The 21113-nt window shown below is 28.0% G+C and overlaps 2 protein-coding genes across 3 annotated transcripts in view; one reads left to right on the top strand and one right to left on the bottom strand.

The window, feature by feature from the left end:
- LOC127282168 (tumor protein p53-inducible nuclear protein 2) overlaps window positions 1-21113 on the bottom strand; it is a 381620-nt gene that overhangs the window by 111200 nt on the left and 249307 nt on the right. The window lies entirely within an intron of this gene.
- The window catches only part of LOC127282165 (arfaptin-2), a 101152-nt gene that overhangs the window by 48577 nt on the left and 31462 nt on the right, over window positions 1-21113 (top strand). For both annotated transcript variants that reach the window (XM_051306279.1, XM_051306278.1), the window contains exons 4-5: window positions 14532-14853; window positions 14946-15123. In XM_051306279.1, coding sequence (XP_051162236.1) covers window positions 14532-14853; window positions 14946-15123 — 500 coding nt within the window. The remainder of the gene's footprint in view (window positions 1-14531; window positions 14854-14945; window positions 15124-21113) is intronic.

Raw genomic sequence — 21113 nt, 5'->3', positions numbered from 1 at the left:
ATTTTTCTTAAAAGTGTCTATTATATTGGAACGCCATTTTGAAATTTAAAAAAACAATATCAGATTCGTAATCAGCGATCCCGAAAACCCCTAAGTAAGGAGTTTTAAGCAAATCCAATGGATTTTTCCAAAAAATGTCCGTTATATTGGTTTTTTGAGGTTATGTCAAAATTCTAATGTAATGGGGTCACATGGACCCCGGATTTGGATTCAACATCCCCAAAAATGTATAGTAAACATAGTCAGACTTCCAGGCCAGAACTTTTTTTTGTGTGGCTGTGTTATTTACACTTTATAACCTTGAATTATTAGAAATACTTTGACATTAGTTTTCAGAGACATCGGGATCTGCCTGAAGTTTGCATAATGTTGATAAAGGGTCTGCGACATTTGTTTTTCCCGGTTGATATATCATCTTGCAGTCGTAAGACTGTAGTCTTAAAACCCACCATTCTATTCTTGCACATGGTCTTGATTTGAGTCCAAATATGACTTTAAGTGGTTTATGATCAGTAATCAGTTCGAACTGTTTGCCAAAGATATTAAAGTGTTCTACTGCCCATACTAAAGCCAAGGCTTTTTTCAGTTCGATAATATCTCTTCTCGCATTGTGCCAGTGTCTTGTTTCCGTATTCGATGTTTCTTGGGCGATTTGAATCTATTTGCACTAATACTGCTCCAAGTGCAACTGGACTTGCGTCTGCAATCACCAGCGTTTTATCTCGTGCGTTATAATATCCTAGTGTCTAGCTGACAAGTTGATTCAACTTTTGCACTAAAAATCAAAGGTTCAACACGGTGGTATTGAAGAAAAATAAAGTTTTTTTACGTCGACAAGAAAAGTCATTTATCCAATTTTTTAAAGAATCATCTCAAGATTCAAAATCAACAAACATAGAAATCCTAGCTACTCGTCCTAACGTTTTTTTCAAAAAATACGATTTTCATTAAAAAATTCTTTAATTTCTGAAGTTAATTGTATACGTTTGTAATAATAAATTTTTTTGTCACAATATGCACATACTTTCTTATGATTTTCTTCGTGTGGCAACTTATGATTTGGTATAATGCTGTTTTCTATTTAATTCAGAGAGGAATTGAGAGTAAGCACGTAATGCAAATCGCGCTTTTCTATTAAAGTCTGCCCCCTCGCGGTCAAAATATCGAAGCTTAGGTGGTTAGCTATATATATTCCTTAAATCGGTGAGGCTACACACATACGCATAATGTAATGGCTAAGCCGAATGACGTTCGGAATTGATCGGGCGGGCTCGTGTATCTTTGCGTGAATTAGAGAAACAAACTGAAAACGAACCGTGCGGGCCTCATCCAATGTTTTGACTTTTTTTCAGATAAAGTATATGAGCCGGTTTTTGAAACAATTCACTAACCGACAATATTTTTAAGGTTAAATTTAGAAATTTTAATTTAAATTAGTAATTAAAATACAATTTTAATTTATTATTTAAATTTCATTTTAAATTTTTATAAAATTTAGAATTCTAAATGTTCTCTCTTCGAATGCATATAGTTGAATAAGTACGAAATTCGTTTTCAATAAATCTTATCATAATTATTATAAATTTTTAATTAAAAAATGTTTTCCTTAAACGTATGGGTGATTTCACGTGAGATTTCAGTCGACCCTTTAAATTCAGCCAAATATAATTTTTTCGTGTTCTGTAGTGAAAAAAAGATACTTTCTTTATGCAAATTTTCGAGTTATAAATTTTCAAAATTTCAGTTTTGTAAATGTAGACAAAAAACTGGATTTTTTCAATTTTTGCCAAGAGAAGAAAAGTTCCAGTTTATCTTCTACTTTTCAATAATGTTAACGAAATTTTTTTTTCATTTTTTATTAAAAAATAAAAAAATTAAGTTTTTTTAAATTGGAATATGATTTTAAAAAAAAATTTTTAAACATACCTGAAAATACTAAGAAATACTGGAAATAACTAAGATTATATAGGTTTAAATAAACATTTAAACACTGCGCGCAGCATTGTGTACATTTCTGAAAAGTAAAAAAAATTTTTAAATTGTTAAAAAATTTTCTTTCATTTTTCATAGTGAAATAAAATTTCAGGTTTCAAAAAAAATTATTTTAAATAATTTTTAACAATTTACCAATTGTTTTTACTATTCAAAAATGTGCACAATGCTGCAAGTGGTGTTTTTTTTTAAATACATAAAAATATAAAACTTATTGGCCGACTCTAAATTTTTTCACTAAATCTTCTTCTTATTTCCAGGTATGTTTTAAAAAAATCACATACAAATTAAAAAAAAATTTAATTTGTTTATAAAAAATTGTTACTTTTTTAATAAAAAATGAAAAACAAATTTTTTTGATAACACTATTGAAAAGTAAAAAAAAACTGACATAATTTTTATAAATATTATCTTTATTTATTTAATTTAGTTAAACATAAATAATAATGTGAAACTAAACACCATAGAATATTCTATACAAATTAATAATGTATTAAATTGTGGGTAATTTTAATAGGTATTGACAACAATGTTTACAATTTAAATTTTGAGAATATTCTCATTTTATTTAAAATTAAATCCTTTTTTACTTGGACAAGCCCAAAGAAAAAATAATTAATTAATTTACAAAAACAATTTTTCTGATTTAAAAACCTATATAAAATATTTTTTAAAATTGATTATTTTATTTATTTATTTTAAGTTAAAACATTTAATCTCTTGACAAAATGTTTTTAAATTTAATATTTTAAAAAATGTAAGCTACTTATAATGTGTTAGCATTTACAAATCGAAAATTTAAAAGTATAATATAAAAAAAAATTATTTTTTTTTATAAACTATTAAATAGACATAAAAAATTGATTCAATTTTAAATAAAATGAGAACATTCTGAAGAATTAAATTATAAACATTGTTGTCAGTATTAGGTAAAATTTTTAAATTCTAAAATTTTATTATAATATTACAAAAAATATTTTTCAAAAATTTTAACGGCAAAATAATAAAAAGAATTTAATTTTTCTTTTAATATGACTTTGACAAAAGCACATTATTTCACATTACTAATCTATGATTTAACTGAATTAAATAAATAAAGATAATATTGTAATACCGAAATTTTTTTTACTTATTATAAAATAATTATGATAAGATTTATTGAAAACGAATTTCGTACTTATTCAACTATGCATTCGAAGAGAGAACATTTAGAATTCTAAATTTTATAAAAATTTAAAATGAAATTTAAATAATAAATTAAAATTGTATTTTAATTACTAATTTAAATTAAAATTTCTAAATTTAACCTTAAAAATATTGTCGGTTAGTGAATTGTTTCAAAAACCGGCTCATATACTTTATCTGAAGAAAAGTCAAAACATTGGATGAGGCCCGCACGGTTCGTTTTCAGTTTGTTTCTCTAATTCACGCAAAGATACACGAGCCCGCCCGATCAATTCCGAACGTCATTCGGCTTAGCCATTACATTATGCGTATGTGTGTAGCCTCACCGATTTAAGGAATATATATAGCTAACCACCTAAGCTTCGATATTTTGACCGCGAGGGGGCAGACTTTAATAGAAAAGCGCGATTTGCATTACGTGCTTACTCTCAATTCCTCTCTGTTTAATTAAAATAATAAATGGCAGGCAGTGTTTGATACATGTTAGAGAAAAATATATAATTGCATGAAATATATTATAACAGAATTGTTAAATTAATTAGATCAAATTTTACTTTGATTCCGCCTATTGAACGAAATTAAATTATAATGTACTTTTGATCGGGTTCGTTGAATGAAACAAAAGTAGAATTCATTTTTGATTTCGCTTGGTGAACGAAATGAAAGTAGAATATACTTCTGATTCGGTTCGTAGAACGAAACGAAAGTAGAATCTACTTTTGAATCCGTTTGATGATCGAAACGAATGTAGAATGTACTTTTTTTTCGTTTATTAAATAAGGCGAAAGTAAAATGTACGTTTGATTCCATTCAGTGAACGCAACGAAAATCCGTCAGATTCACTCTTCATAATGAAAAATTCGAATTTACTTGTTTCGGTTACAAAATCGGAAGTAATCTGACAGATTTTCGTTTCGTTCACCGAACAAAAACAAAAGTACATTCTACTTCCCTTTCGTCTAACAAACAGAATTAAAAGTACATTCTATTTTCCTTTTATTTACCAAACGGGATCAAAAGTAGATTCCATTTTCGTTACGTTCAACAAACGGAATCGAATGTTAATTTTGGATTTTGGATTCGAAATTAAAACTTAAATGAACCACAGTATTGACACAATATTGAACCACAGTATTTGAATCAAAACTAAACGATGTTAACTTTTGATTCTGATATTCTGATTAGAAACAAAAGTGTTTTTGAATTTTGTTTTGCTCATGTCCGGGTCCCAGATATAAATATATACAAACATACACAATTAATCCTTTGCGGCACAGATGTAACCCAGATTACCACCTATTTTATTTACAACATTTCTTTCTGTATTCTAAGTTTTTTAAGCAATATTCATAATGTTTTCTTTTAAGAGATAGGGAACATATTATTCAATGACAAGAAAATAAAAGTAATAATATTAACGCAAAAATATAAACAATTATAAATAAATAATTGTCAAAAATCTAATTATTTTGGAAAATATTTTTGGGGCCGCTGATTACGAATCTGAAATCCCTATTTCAAAATTCAAAATGGCGGATCCAATATGGCGAACGAATTTTTAAAAATTGCTTCGATTCGCTTGAAACTGGTTACTAGAAGATTTTCGGGGTCGCTAATTACGAATTTGACATTTGTTTTTTAAAATTCATATAGGCGGATCCAATATGTCGGGCAGATTTTTAAAAATTAATTCGATTCGTTTGAAACTTATTACTCGGGGGGTTTTCAGGGTCGCTGATTACGAATCTAAAATCCGTTTTCGGGCATTTAAAATGGCGGGTCCAATATGGCGGACGAATTTTTAAAAATTGCTTCGATTCGCTTGAAACTCGTTACTTGGGGGTTTTTAGAGTCGCTGATTACGAATCTGATGTTAGTGTTCTAAAATTCATATTGGCCGATCCAGTATTGCGGACATTTAGTTTAAAAACTGAAAGAATTCACTTGAAACACGTTACTCAGGTTTTTTTAGGGTTTTTTTAGTCTACAATTTTGATTAAAAAACTGATTTACAGCTTGACTTGTTTTGTATTCGTTTTTTATATCGTTTATCGGTTTTCATAAAGAAATATTGAATGATATCTTGCGATCGTCTTTTGTTCTGTATAAGGTTCGTTCCAGAATGAGGCAGACGCAAACGCTTCTCAATGCTAATCAAATGGAGACGCGTCGCGTATACGCTGCATTGAACGCGCGTTATGCTCCATTCTGGAATGAACCTAATCTCCATGAGGTTGGCATCGACGCTGGGAGTCGAAATTTATTTTTCACGAGACCAAAAATTTAAAATCATTTTTAACAAGATCTTGGGAACACATAATACCTTGAAAAGTATTTTTCAATGCATTATTTGTATTGAAAATCTTCAAAAAAATAATTTGACACTATTGGTTCTGTGAAAAACAATTTTTGGCGCTGAGCGTTGACGCCAAAATGTTGACCTAAAAATGTAAACTTAATATTTGTAATCAGCAACTATAAGAATCAGCCTTTATTCAAGGCTACCAAATCATCTCGAAAACCTCTGAGTAACGAGTTTCAAACAAATCCAATTAATTCTTAAAAATTTGCTTGCCATATTGGATCCGCCATTTTGAATTTTGAGAAACAGATTTTAAATTCGTAATCAACAACCCCAAAAACCCCCGAGTAACCAGTTTCAAGCGAATCGAAGCAATTTTTAAAAAATTCGTCCGCCATATTGGATCCGCCATTTTGAATTTTGAAAAACGGATTTCAGATTCGTAATCAGCGACCCCAAAAACCCCTATTAGAACGTTTGTTGTTTTAATCAATCTTTTCAAGCTTCATAAATTAAAAATTTTTTAATGAAAATCGTAATTTTTGAAAAAAGTGCTAGGACGAGCAGCTAGGATTTCTATGTTTGATTTTGAATCTTGAGATGATCCTTTAAAAGATAGTACAAATGATTTTTTTTGTCGACGTAGAAAAACTTTATTATATTTCAAGATCACCGTGTCAAATCTTCAGACCGACAATTTTTTTCTGTATAAAATTTTAAAATGGTGTTAAAAAAAGATGATGTCGTGTTTATTTAAAATGTCTTGTGTTTATTGAAAATTTTGGTCTCACTGAACAAGAATAGCTACTTATTTATTAAACTGTTTAAGATAGATATTTTCAGTTTTTGGACTTAAAGTTGCTTGAAGGTTTAAGCTTTCATTTAAGGGATAAGTACCACAACTCAGTGACTTTTCTTAAACATTTTTTTTATTACAAAATTTATTTTATTTTCTTCAAACTTTTTATACCTGAAAGGTTTTAAACTACTAAAAAAAAATTTTATTCCTTATTTATTATGGATTATCTTGCTGTCACGGCCGCCTGAAAATACCCCTACTTGTAATTGGCGGACACGATATCTCTAATTCAGGTAATCGAAAAATAAAATTTTTGTTATTTTCTTGAAAATTAAGCTTGTTGTTATCGTCGGAAGTACAATCAACTATTTTTGATGAAAAAAACAAAATGGCGGAATTTTTTCACTTTTGACCTTGATTTTTTAACTTAAATTGTTTTAAAAAATGGTTAAATATTAATAAAAAATTATGATTGTAGTTTCAACGCTAGCGGTATATGTGTAGAATAAGCAATAAAAATTGCTTAATCGGTGGAATAGTATTTTTTAGGATGTCCTCCAGGTCAAAAAATGTTGTTGTGAGAAAAAGAGAATTTACGAAAACATGCCCATTTTCAAGAAAATACCCCCTTACGCGTCAGGATATAATAAATACATGTAAATATGCTTTTATATACATATAATGTGTAGTTTTATATATATATTTATATAGATATATATTGTGACGTGGCATTTTGCCACACACAATAATGAATTGTTATTTAATTTATCACCCTATCAAAATGCGAATCTTCCTTTTTCCTAAAATAAATAAAATAAAAAATTAGACAAAATGAGTAATTATTTGAATGTAATAATAAAATTAAAATAAAATAATAGATTAAACCTGTCTGCCAACTCGTCGAATCACTCTCGTATTATTTTGATAAATAAAATTTGTATACTCGCGTTCCAAAAATGTTTTCATGTTATCACGAGGAATTGTCGACAATATCCAAATCCATGGTCGCTCATCTTTTACGAAGTCAGCAGGGGAAGTACTTCCGGGTGCACATATTTGGATGAGATTCCTGAATATTCAAAAGCACCAGGAAGCCGAAAGTATATTGATTGTTTTGATCCTGTCACAATAATGAGGGCAACCATTTTGAATAGAGGACACCACTACGCTCTCTGGTAGAGTTGCGATCTACCTTACCAACGACATCGATGAAATTTATCGACGCGTGATATATCGATTATCGACAAATAGAAAGTTATTAATTACTTTCACTGGGACTCACCATCAAAAAGAAAGCTTGAAAGGTGACGCTATTTAATTGATATTCATTCTCGTTTTGATGGTGTATCAGGCAGCACGCCAAATTAGTTTGAAAGTAAAAATTTATATCAAGTTGACCATGTCTGGACGTGGCGCAATGCGTGGACGGCGTCGTATTAACGGTGAGTCCCAGTGACTAATAAATTCCATTTCTCGCCAGATTGGCATAAAATAAAAAAAAAAGTCCGAGAAGTTGGCAACGCCATTTCATTTTTTCAAAAAATCAATTTTTGTGCTAAATTGTGCTAATTTGTGCTGCAAAAATTTTTTTGAAAAAATTAAAAATAGGGGTCAAAAATTTAAAAAAACAGTTTTTGGCAAAAAATTTATGATTCACTTTTATTCCAAACAAATCATTTGTCAAGTTATAATGTAACAACAATACAATCTACCAAAAAAATTAAAAAAATTTAATATTCAAAATTAAAATTTTTAACCATAAAACGGAAAAAATATCAATATTTACGAAAATAAATTTTCCTGCTATATTCTGCAAAACAAGCACAAAAATAATCTCTGAAAACATTTTTGAAAAACTGTGTTTAATTAAAAAAAATTGCAATTTTATTACTCAAAATTAAGATTTTTAACCCTAAAATCGTCAAATATCAAAATTTTGGAAACTCAATTTTTGTGCTATATTCTGCACGACTAGCACAAAAATAATCTCAAAAAATATTTTTAAAAAACTGAGTTTAATTAAAAGAAATTGCAATTTTATTACTCAAAATTAACATTATTAACCCTAAAATGGGCAAATATCAAAATTTTTAAAAAACAATTTTTGTGCTGTATTCTACAATACTAGCACAAAAATAATCTCAAAAAACATTTTAGAAAAACTGAGTTTAATTAAAAAAAATTGCAATTTTATTACTCAAAATTAACATTTTTAACCCTAAAAAGGGCAAATATCAAAATTTCTTAAAAAAAATTTCTGTGCTGTATTCTACAATACTAGCACAAAAATAATCTCAAAAAACATTTTTAAAAAACTGAGTTTAATTAAAAGAAATTGCAATTTTATTACTCAAAATTAACATTATTAACCCTAAAATGGGCAAAAAAAGCTTTTTTTTTGCAGAAAAAAGTGCAACACGAATTTTTTCTTTTTTTACGGACAGGTTTACACTAAACGTGATAATAGTGACCAGTTTTAAATACAGTTGATTGTTTTTCGCGTTTTTTGTGAGCCCATGTGCTATAGTGATATCTTTTCCACAAATATTGACCTTTGAAGAGAATAACAATATGCCGGATAATATGGAGTTATTGGATATTCGTGGTATTCAAGGCTCTTCTAATAACAAAATTTGCAGAATGTGCAATAGAAAAGTGGTCAGCCCAGTCTTCTGCGATGGTTGTTCCGCTCCGTTTCATCCTAAATGCGCTGATAAAACGAAGGTAATTCCCGACATCGGTTTTGCGAAATGCTGCGGCCCTGATGCGTCACCAGCTGTTTCTCCCAACACCACTGCAACCACAACACAGATAACCCCATTCCAATTTCCAAGCAATGACAACCCTTTCCATCTAATTTCACAACAAATTGCAAGTTTATCAAGTGACACAAAAACTGGTTTGAATAAACTTGATATTTCACTTTCTGAACTTAAACAGGGATTTACTGAGTTCGGTGTAAGATTGGATAAAGTTGAAGGTAATGTAGACACCCTCCAAAATGAATTAAATATTGTGCATAAACGGGTTGAGGCATTAGAGTTAACCGTTAGTGAAAACATCGAATCTGCTAATACTATGTTTAGTGAATTTGAAGATAGGCAAAGGCGAAAATCAAATCTATTAATTTTTGGACATCCCGAATCCCTTGATGATCAACAAAACTATAATCAAGACCTTGACTCTAATAACATTCATAACCTTCTGAAATCTATTTTTAACGATCCCGTTGCCTTTATTGATTCTATAAAAATTACAAGACTTGGTAAATTTTCTCAGGCTCTTCTCAAGGCAAGGCCAGTCAAGGTCATTTGCAAGAACCAAGACCAAGCTACGACAATCCTAATGACAGCGAGACAACTAAAAAAAACTGAATACGCCACTCTTACAAAATCTCTCATTTGCTCCGGACAAAACACTACGTCAACAACGAGAATACAAGGATGCGAAGATACTCTTGAACGAACGTACCAGGAACGGAGAGGTCAACTTAATGATACGTTACATCAAAGGAATCCCCACAGTAGTACAGAAGTGAACCCAGCGAGAAATTGTTCCATAAATGAAAACAATCTTAAAATTTTTTATCAAAATACTAGAGGACTAAATACTAAAATATTACAAATTGAAATTTTTCCAGATATTAACTTCTATGATATAATAGCCTTGACTGAAACATGGCTTTCACCTTGTGTAAACTCAAACGAACTTTTTTCTACAAATTCATTTTATACATTTAGGAATGATAGGGAAAACCGAAGAGGCGGAGGAGTCCTATTGGCAATAAAGCATCACTTTAATATAAGCAATATTCAGATTGACTTCCCACAGGTTATACTAAATCAGATAAACTTTTTATCATTCCGACTCAACAAGGGCTAAAAGGGCATTAGGATGTCTGATTCGGAATGCCGGAAACTTCAAGGACATTAAAACATTGATATTACTATATAATGCTTTCGTCCTTTCAAAATTTAATTATGCGACAATTCCATGGAACCCAGTTTTCAATAAATATATTATATTACTTGAAAAAATACAAAAACAGTTTTTGAAGTTTCTAGTATTTCGTAAAACGGGCACATATCCCCCTAAAGGCTTTGATTATAACAGGATGTGTGAAGATTTTAATTTCTTGAAACTATCTGAACGACGGTTTATAAATCAGTCCATTTTTTTATTTAAATTAATAAACAACTCAATCAACTGTCCAAACCTCCTCGAACTAATCAACTTTAAGATACCAAGATTACAATCTCGCTATTACCAACCGTTTCTTTTACAAATGCCAAATACACCAATAGGATTCTCAGCGCCTATATACAATATGTGTAATGCAATTAATGTTATGTGCCTTCAGCACAACGCAGAAATCGACCTTTTTAACATGCCTCTTCTTTCATTTATAGGCGTTATTAAAGATTATATTGTAACTCAACGCTAAAACCTCTCTGGATTTTCTATTATTTAATTTCTCCTTTTTTCTTTTTTGCATAAACATGATACATATATTTTTTGTTTTGTTTAATATTAATTAATAGCGACGAATTATATATCTTTATTTTCTGTTTAAAAATATTATGTTTTGCATTATATAAAATCTATTGAATATTATTTATTCTATGCCTATATAGACTATATGTATTGCCCTTAAATGGTCTCCTGACTATGGGCTCGATATTTTGTTTCAAATAAAAAAAAAAAATATCAAAATTTTGGAAAATAGATTTTTGTGCTATATTCTGCACGACTAGCACAAAAATAATCTCAAAAAACACTTTTGAAAAACTGTGTTTAATTAAAAGAAATTGCAATTTTATTAATCAAAATTAAGATTTTTAACCCTAAAATGGTCAAATATCAAAATTTTGGAAAATCAATTTTTGTGCTATATTCTGCACGACTAGCACAAAAATAATCTCAAAAAACATTTTAGAAAAATTAAGTTTAATTAAAAGAAATTGCAATTTTATTACTCAAAATTAACATTATTAACCCTAAAATGGGCAATTATCAAAATTTTGAAAAATCAATTTCTGTGGTGTATTCTACAATACGAGCACAAAAATAACCTTTAAAAATATTTTTAAAAAATTGTAATTTCGTTTAATTATACAGTTTTTCTTAAATATTTTTATAGGTTATTTTTGTGCACAAAAATTAATTTTAAAAAGTTTTGATATTTGCCCTCTTAGAGTTAAAAATTTTATAGATTATATTTATAGATATAGATTATGTTTTATAATTATAGATTATTTTTGTGCTAGTGGTGCAGAATATAGCACCAAAATTGATTTTCCAAAATTTTGATATTTGCCCATTTTAGGGTTAAAAATCTTAATTTTGATTAATAAAATTACAATTTCTTTTAATTAAACACAGTTTTTCAAAAGTGTTTTTTGAGATTATTTTTGTGCTAGTCGTGCAGAATATAGCACAAAAATCTATTTTCCAAAATTTTGATATTTGCCTTTTTTAGGGTTAAAAATGTTAATTTTGAGTAATAAAATTGCAATTTCTTTTATTTAAACTCAGTTTTTCTAAAATGTTTTTTGAGATTATTTTTGTGCTAGTATTGTAGAATACAGCACAGAAATTGTTTTTAAGAAATTTTGATATTTGCCCTTTTTAGGGTTAAAAATGTTAATTTTGAGTAATAAAATTGCAATTTCTTTTAATTAAACTCAGTTTTTTAAAAATATTTTTTGAGATTATTTTTGTGCTAGTCGTGCAGAATATAGCACAAAAATTGAGTTTCCAAAATTTTGATATTTGACGATTTTAGGGTTAAAAATCTTAATTTTGAGTAATAAAATTGCAATTTTTTTTAATTAAACACAGTTTTTCAAAAATGTTTTCAGAGATTATTTTTGTGCTTGTCTTGCAGAATATAGCAGGAAAATTTATTTTCGTAAATATTGATATTTTTGAGTCGGTATCAAAACTACACAAGAATTTTCATAAAAAAGTTATATTGTACAAAACATAAAAATTGTTATTTTTTACATTATATTTTTTTAATGTTGTTTTTATTTTTTGTAAATTTTTACTTTTTTGTAAATAAAAAAAATTTTTTTTTAATTTTTTATTTTGTACATTGAATTTTTTTTGTTTTTTCTTAACGTTATTTTTTACATAATTTTTTTAGTTATTTTTTACATAATTTTTTTTGTTATTTTTTACATATAGAAAAAAAAATTTTTCGTTATTTTTTTGGGGCGGTTTGAGGTGCCCACAAACTAAATGCATACATTGAAACTGTGTATATAAGCTGCATTTACAAGTACAAATGAATTTTAACATTAATTCGTATGCAGTTTAAAGATAACAAAAAAAATTTTTTTCGTATGTAAAAAATAACAATAAAAATTTTTTTTCATGTGTAAAAAATAACAAAAAAAATTTTGTAAAAAATAACGTTCAGAAAAAACAAAAAAAATTTCAATGTACAAAATAACAAATAAAAAAAACATTTTTTTCATTAACAAAAAAACCAAAATTAATAAAAAAATAAATGTTTTAAAAAACAACATTAAAAATACATAATGTAAAAAAAAACGATTTTTATGTTTTGTAAAATATAACTTTTTTATGAAAATTCTTGTGTAGTTTTGATACCGACTCATATTTTTTCCGTTTTATGGTTAAAAATTTTAATTTTGAATATTAAATTTTTGTATTTAAAAAAAAAAAAAAATTTTTAATTTTTTTGGTAGATTGTATTGTTGTTACATTATAACTTGACAAATGATTTGTTTGGAATAAAAGTGAATCATAAATTTTTTGCCAAAAACTGTTTTTTTAAATTTTTGACCCCTATTTTTAATTTTTTCAAAAAAATTTTTGCAGCACAAATTAGCACAAAATTAGCACAATTTAGCACAAAAATTGATTTTGTGAAAAAATGAAATGGCGTTGCCATCTTCTCGGACGTAAAAAAATAAGTTTTGAAAATAATTAAAGTGATGTTTGCTTACCGCATGGCAAGCGGAATAATCTTTGTAAGTTCGGCCATAGGCCGAATACATTAAGTAAACTTTTTACATGTCATTTAAAAAAAGAAAGTAATAAATTAATAATAAAATTGAATAGTGAACTTTAATAAATATTACAGTGAAATTAAATTCAGTGAAATAATTAATGTGTTTTTCTCCTTACCTTCCCCTCTCCGCGGTTCGCTAGGAAGTTTTCCTAACATTTTTCTGAACTAGTCTGGTAAATATTTAAAATAAATAAATAATTAACTTTTGTATATTTTTTATATAAAATATTCTGGCGCTAATAAATTATTCCCTTATAAAATTAAAATAATTCAAAATTAACCTCAAAGTGTAGATAACATTTTTCTAGTATAATTCAATTTATAATAATTATTATTATCCAATTATTAAGACTTAAATAATAATAAATAAAAATATAAGAAAAATAGGTAAAAATGTTATAATATATAAAAGCATACAATAAGCTTAATATTAACTATATTCTGTTCCAGGAGAGATCGATATTTTTCTGCGCATGTTGTTGTAAAAGGGTGTACTTTTAAGTGAAAAAGGCGTTTTCTAGATTTTTTTTCTAAAAAATATAGCCAATGATATGAAAAGGATTGTAACATGTGTTGCTTTTCCTATAACTAAAATCAAGGAAACATATTTGAAATTTTTGTGACCTGCGAGACTGGTTTCCAACAAGCAGTCGGAAGAGTCTTTTGTGGTTTTATGGCTTTTTATGTCAAAATTAAAAATTGTTGGAATTTGAAAAAATAATGATATAAATATTATATTTGCAATGCACAGCTCAAAACAATTATAACGGTATACAATTTTATGCAAATAATATAAAATTAGAGTATTTACATATGAGAGATTCTTTTTCAATCGTCCCAGCCCAAAAAGTCAATTTTCTGGGATTGGCTTCATACTTTGGTAAATTCTTGTCCTATATGATAGTAATAGATCCCTAAAATATAAACTCATTAAAAAAATGCTATAAAATCTAAACGTCTCTAAAATGGTTTAAAAAAATTTAGTTGTTAATACACATGTTTCTTCAGAAAAAGAAATTGAAAGAGGAAGCTTATTTCCTGAAACGGAAAATAATATACGCCTCCTTTTATAGTTTTCTGCGCGTAAAGGGCCCACATTTGTCGTAAAAATATCGATCTCTCCTGGAAGAGAGAGAACAGAGATTTAAAGATCGATAAGTAAAATGTTAATAACAATGTACCCCATATAAATTGAATGTTAATTTTTTCAGAGTTGGAATCTCAAATAGACTTACTGAGAGAAACTCAACGTAAATATTGCAATATTTTACGATTATCTAGAACCTTGTCATCTCATTTTTATAGTGTTGTTCAAACGCAGCACGCACTTGGAGAAGCATTTTCTGAACTAGCTCAGAAGTCACCAGAACTACAAGAAGAATTTTTATATAATTCAGAAACACAAAGAAATTTAACTAAAAATGGTGAAACTCTTCTTGGTGCCTTAACTTTTTTTATTTCATCTGTAAACACTTTGTGCAATAAAACAATTGAAGACACTTTATTGACTGTAAAACAGTATGAAACAGCAAGGTATGGTTTATTATACTGAATAATAATACTAATAATAATACTAATAATAATAATAATAGCAATATTATAGTAATTATAATTTTACTTTTCAGAGTAGAATATGATGCATACAGGACCGATCTTGAAGTATTGTCTCAAGCTGCGAAAATAGATAGTAGTAATGTAATACGATTAGAAGAAGCACAAACAAATTATGAACAACATAAACAACATTTTGAGAAATTACGCTCAGATGTATCCATTAAGCTAAAATTTTTAGATGAAAATAGAGTGAGTACAATAGTTATTTATCTTATTTTAATATAGGAGTAATTTGGGGTGTAAAGGGATTCTTAACTTTTAATATATCTTGGTGACAAAAGTATTTACCGTAGCTGCCGTATGCATAAGATGCCATTTTTTGTTTTTTCGACTTTTAAAAATTTTGTGGGACTAGAAAAGAACATTTGTTGCAAAAAATGCCTAATAGAAATTTGTAGAAAACCAATAGTTCCTAATGTATGGTAAGTCAGGGTTCCTATAAGGTTTTTAAAAAATTCTTATTTGATTCTGTTTTTATGAATAGTAGATATCTAAAACCTGTATAAGGTTTGAATATTTATTCACATTAAGAAAATTTTTTTTTTCGTAAAAATTCTAAAATTGAAATATAATTTTCAAATGTCTAATAGGCTATATTAGGATTCTACTACGACATCTAGTCGTTTTTAAGAAAATCGATTTTAAGGACAAAAAATTGAATTTTTTGTTGTTTATGAGAAACACTGTAATAGGGTGTTTATTAGTAATTCTTTTTTTATGAATACCTGATCTTTCATAGATCTAAAAAAATCTGTAGGTTACTAAAAAAAGTTAATTTGTATTAAAAAACAGAGAATTAAAAAAAGGCACATGCATTCATTACTACGTAAAGGCTTATATTACTACGTATGTTTTTACTAATAAGAGTGTATTTCTACGAATATGTCTAATATTACGTATGCATTATTACGAACGTTTTGGCTAAACTACAGAATAGGTATGTAAAGAGAGAAGTTGTCTTCACTATGCGACAGGTAGTGATGCCAACTATATAAAAATTAACGCGCGACATTCAAACAGTTTATATTTTTTCAATGTAATATCTAAATGTTTACCTTTAACGCGCAAAAATTTTATATGCTACATATGCGTAATATTTGAGTAATTTTGGTATAAACTTATGTCTTTTTTCTATGAAACTTGTCTATGCTGATAAAGTTTGTCATGTAGCCCCTTATTGTATACTTATTATACCTTAAATGCAGTCGCGCCAAGCGGAGATCGCACCTAACTCATCCTACTACGATTGCGGAAGTTCTGTTTTTTCGGTATTAGACTCTTGCAACAGACCTTTTCATGCTGATCGTTCTGTCCTTATCTAGCGCTTATAATGACGCATGAGTTGGAAGAAGACAGAATGATCAGCATGAAAAGGTCTACTGGCGAGTAGGTAGGTGTGGCCTAATCGTCAATTGCAAGAATCTAATACCGAAAAAGCATAGAACTTCTGCAATCGTAGAAGGATGAGCTAGGTACGATCTCCGCTTGGCGTTGTTGCTATTATAACACATTTTTCTTACTGTAAAAGCATGTATATGCTATGTATCCTTAGTGCGAACAAATATTATACTAAAAATTCTCAAATATTTGCTCCATTAGTAAGAAAAGTTCACACGGAGAGAAAAATTAGGTGATAACTGCTTTGTTTCAAGTCGTTGGTCCAATTTTATTAAACAAGGCATTTGTAACTGGAGAGCACGGTAGATTTGACTTGGCTATCAAGTTAGGGCTATAATGTTCTCAAATAATACCGACAGACGGTTTGACCAATCAGCTTTGCTTGGCAGCGTGGCGCTATTCACACACGCATATTAATAGAATATTATATTTATTAATTTTTTCTAGGTTAGGTTTGATTTTTAAAAAAATTTCAAATATTAACATTTTTTTGATGATTTAAAGGAAATAATAAGGTCCACAATATAGTTTTTAAGCAATTCTGAATCCAAAGGTTTTTCAAATTAACTGAAAAATTATGTAAAAATAAAAAGAAACACTTTTTGAAGTTATGTTGTGTGTTGGATTTTCAGTTTTAGACACTTTTCTTGTTATACATATAATAAAAAGTTAGGACATTGCGTAGTCGTATTTCAACATTTAAAGCGTACATTAATTATTCACTGTAAAAAAAAGTTCTAAATTAGAGCTGATTTCGGTATTAAAATCGAACCAAATTACGATTTAGTACAAAAATTGGTACTAAATTAGTACCTTTCTTTTTACAGTGTTTTTACATTACTTTTGTGAACGCATTCATTAATAAGTATTTAATTATTTTGTCAGCAAACCATAACACACTTCGAATACGATAAATGACAAATTTGTAAGTTTCGAAGTGCAAAATTTTTATTTAAATATTTTACAAATAAATAAATTGGCATAATTTTTTTCTTGAATTCGCTATTGATATTAACATATTGATATTACTTGTTACACGAATAACCTCAACTGTTTAAATGAATGGAAATATCACTTTTTAATGGCACATTAATACTATTTGGGACCGCACAGTCAAAACTACCGTGCGACCAATTTTGCTTTAACTGTAGGCATCGTTACTTGAGTCACTCAAGTAGTTTTAACTTAAGTCTCCAGTCCACACAACCTAATTTTTCTCTCCGTGCATACAAAAGTAGCAGAATAGTCTTTCATAATATAAAGCCTTGATTTTTCTCTCCGTGTAATATTAAATAAAAAATATATTCCAAACAATGTTTAAGCTGCGGCCCTCACCCAACTTTGTCCGCAGAATACTTTCAACCATATTCGGACCCCCCTCTCCAAGGTTTTCTTAAAATAATGCAAACAAGTGGGCCCTTACGCGGCCGAAAGCTGCGTACACCGTACCTCCGACAAAGTCAGGTGGGAGCCGCAACGTGATTTATAGGCCAGTCTATAAAGACAAAAAGTGCCATTACTTAAAAAAAATATCGATATGTTAGTATCGATACTAGTAAATAAACGATACCAATGCCGATATAGTATCGATCAAAAAAGTATCGATACCGAAGTATTGGTGTACATTTTTATAAAAATTAAATATATAATTTTAAAGGTCATATTTTTAATTAAAAAGGAACATTTAATTTTTTTTAGGTTATTTTGTTAAAATGAATTGTTTCTTGAGTTTCTATTTTCAAATTTATATATTAAAATATTCGAAACTTTATACAATCCCTGCTAAAAATAAAATCACAGAACGTCAAAAAATTAGTCAGGATCTCTGACGTTTTGAGACTGTTTTTGTTACGATTGCAGTCACGTGAGGTTTAGTCAAAGAACAGTCAATAGTAGTGAGATTTTTTATGATGGTCGGAGACCCTTTTTTTTGTCCATACCATAAATCATTAAACCCTGTGACTATTTGTGATGTTCAATGACATTTCTTTCTATAAAATAGTTTTCAAGATTCCTGACTTACTTCTCATGAATTCTGACTACAAATATTTAAAAATTAAAAAAAAATCAATATTTTTTAATTAAAAAAATAAATTATTGCACAACATTTTTTTATCTCTACGTTACACATACTCAATTATTATTTTTACAATTTATTATATTTATTTACCCCTATCGAAGAAAATCTCGCAAACGCAGGGAATCGAACTCAACCTAAGGGGCCATTCATTAATTACGTAAGGCTCTTAGGGGGAGGGGGGGGGTCCAGCAATTCTTACGTTCAATAGAAAAAATGGCGCTAATGCATGTAAAAAATCTTACGTGGGGGAGGGGGGGGTCAAAATAGCCAAAATCATCCTTACGTAATTAATGAACGACCCCTAACGAACGCAAACCGAATACCTAACCCCTGAGCTAAACTAACCTAACTGAGATCTTAAAAATAGAATACTCTTTTTAGCATACTGCACTATAATTAGATGCAATATTTGGTTCAAATCAAATTTATATTGAGTGAAAACTGGATCAAATTCGCTCAGAGATTGATTGAGCGATCAATTCATATATTCTATTTTACAAGAGACCAGAATGTTTTTGCTCATCTAGTTGTAAAAAAATAAACTTTTATGTGAAATAGCCAGCGATTTCTAATTTTTTTCAAATATATATATATATAGAGTTAACACAGTGGTAAGAATAGGTTTTCAACATATGTTGCTTTCTTATAACTAAATGTAAGGAAACTAGCTTACTGTAAAATAATAAATACAAATTTGAAGTAGGGACTTTAAAAGTATAGTCGTAGTCATTGACGCCTTCCCTTTTCTGTCCTTGTCTTACAAACTCGATTCCATATATATTATATGTACGTTAGAAAAGGACAAAAAAAAGTATAGGCGAGAAGGATCTTCATTGCAAAATTAAAAATTGTTGCATTTGAAAAAAATAATTTTTAAATATTATATTTGTAATGTACATGTTAATACAATTACAACGATATAAAATTTTTTGCAAATATTTTTAAATTATTGAAAATTAATTTTAATTAATGGAGTATTTATTGTATAATCATTATGTAATTTTAGTGTTTTTACATAATGTTTTATATCATTGGAATCGTTAAAATCTATAAATTACAAATATAACATTTAAAAAAATATTTATTTAAATTTAAATAATTTTTTATTTTGCATTAAAAAGTCATAAAACCTGATGGACCCTCGAAATGACCCTTCTATTGGAAAAAGGAAATATATAAAAAAAATGTAAATTGTAGTAGGTAAAAGTAAATAAGCGGTTTGAAAAAAATAAAAAAAATTGTCCTGAGGATTTCAAAAACATATTTAAAAATTTTTCATAGAAATTAACTATTTAATTTTTTAATTTTTAACTATTTATAGAATTTTTTTGGATGTCTAGAGTCCTGAAAAATTGAATCTTCCAAATATCTCATTTTCATATCAATAATACCAAAAATATAGAAAAATTTTTTTTTTCAAATTTAATGGCATTCTTAACATAATAGAGTTATATGGTGGGTTTGAGTGGCCTTGGTACCTCTCTTGGAACCCTTTTTACAAAAAAATAAAACGTAGTGAGAAATAGTCACTTTTTAGAAAACGTCAGGCCCATAAAAACTATTTAAGTCAGAATTAGTCAGCAGCATCACAAAACATCAAAATCCTGACGTTTTGAGACTGATTTCTGATTTTATTTTTAGCAGGGATATAACATTTTTATTAATTTAATTAATAAAGCCGTATCTGCTACAATAATGCTGCTTTACAGCATTGTATTTAAAAAAAATTTATTTTATTTGTAATACTGGTTTTCATGGACTTGTGAAAATTGCACTTAGTTATTAAAATAACAAATTAATAATCCCTTTTAAAAAGTTAATAAAAAATCAAGTTGAGTTAGAAACCCCAATCTTCTTCTTTAATACTAGGGGAACGTTCACATATGACGTCACGCTAATTTTCAGCTTTTTTGACCCCTACCTCCCCTTTGTCACGCTCTGTCACGATTTGACAAGACCCCCTTGATAATGGACGTCACGTTCATTAAACACCCCCCCCTTTTTTTTTGTTTTTTTTTAAATCTTAAAAATTTTCTAAGGTATTAAAATTGTTTTTAAAGAAATAATAAATGTTAAGATTACTTAAATGTAATAAAAAGGGTTTCTGATAAAAATAATTTATTTTTTCTTGCAATTATATACTTATAAATATTTTTTGCTTAAACAGAGTTATTAAACTTAAAGTTTAATAACTCATTTTTCCAACAATGAAAATTAATTTCATTATTAAAAGTAATACTTGATTTTTAATTATTAATACATAATCACAGCAGTTCATTTTTAATCTTTTCTCAGCAATTTTTTAAAACTAGCAGCTGATTATTGCAGCTTTGTAGTACTAATGTAGTTGTTTTTTTATATGTGACTGTTAGGTTACATAAAAGACACATTGTTTATTTCTCGATCGAATTTCTTAGAGAATACTAAATGGGTGGGTAGAGAATGTTTTACTGAGTAAAATAAGCCTTTGTTTGTAAAAATTGAATAAAAATGGCGATTTTTGTCTACTACACCCAGAGAAATGGTATATTTGTCTCAGAGCCAAATATAAATTTATTTGTTGTAAATATATTTTATTTCATTTAAATAAAAATTTTATTTGCTCCAAAAGAACATTTACTTATATGACAAATAAAATTTTTATTTACGCCAAATAAATAAGTTAGTTGGCTCTGAGACAAATACACGTTTATTTAACTCA

The sequence above is a fragment of the Leptopilina boulardi genome, unplaced genomic scaffold (assembly GCF_019393585.1).
Source record: "Leptopilina boulardi isolate dan_hultmark-lab unplaced genomic scaffold, ZJU_Lbou_2.1 LbouV2_285, whole genome shotgun sequence".
NCBI lineage: Eukaryota > Metazoa > Arthropoda > Insecta > Hymenoptera > Figitidae > Leptopilina > Leptopilina boulardi.
Note: the sequence above shows the minus strand (reverse complement) of the source record. Positions and strands in the feature narration are given on the sequence as shown.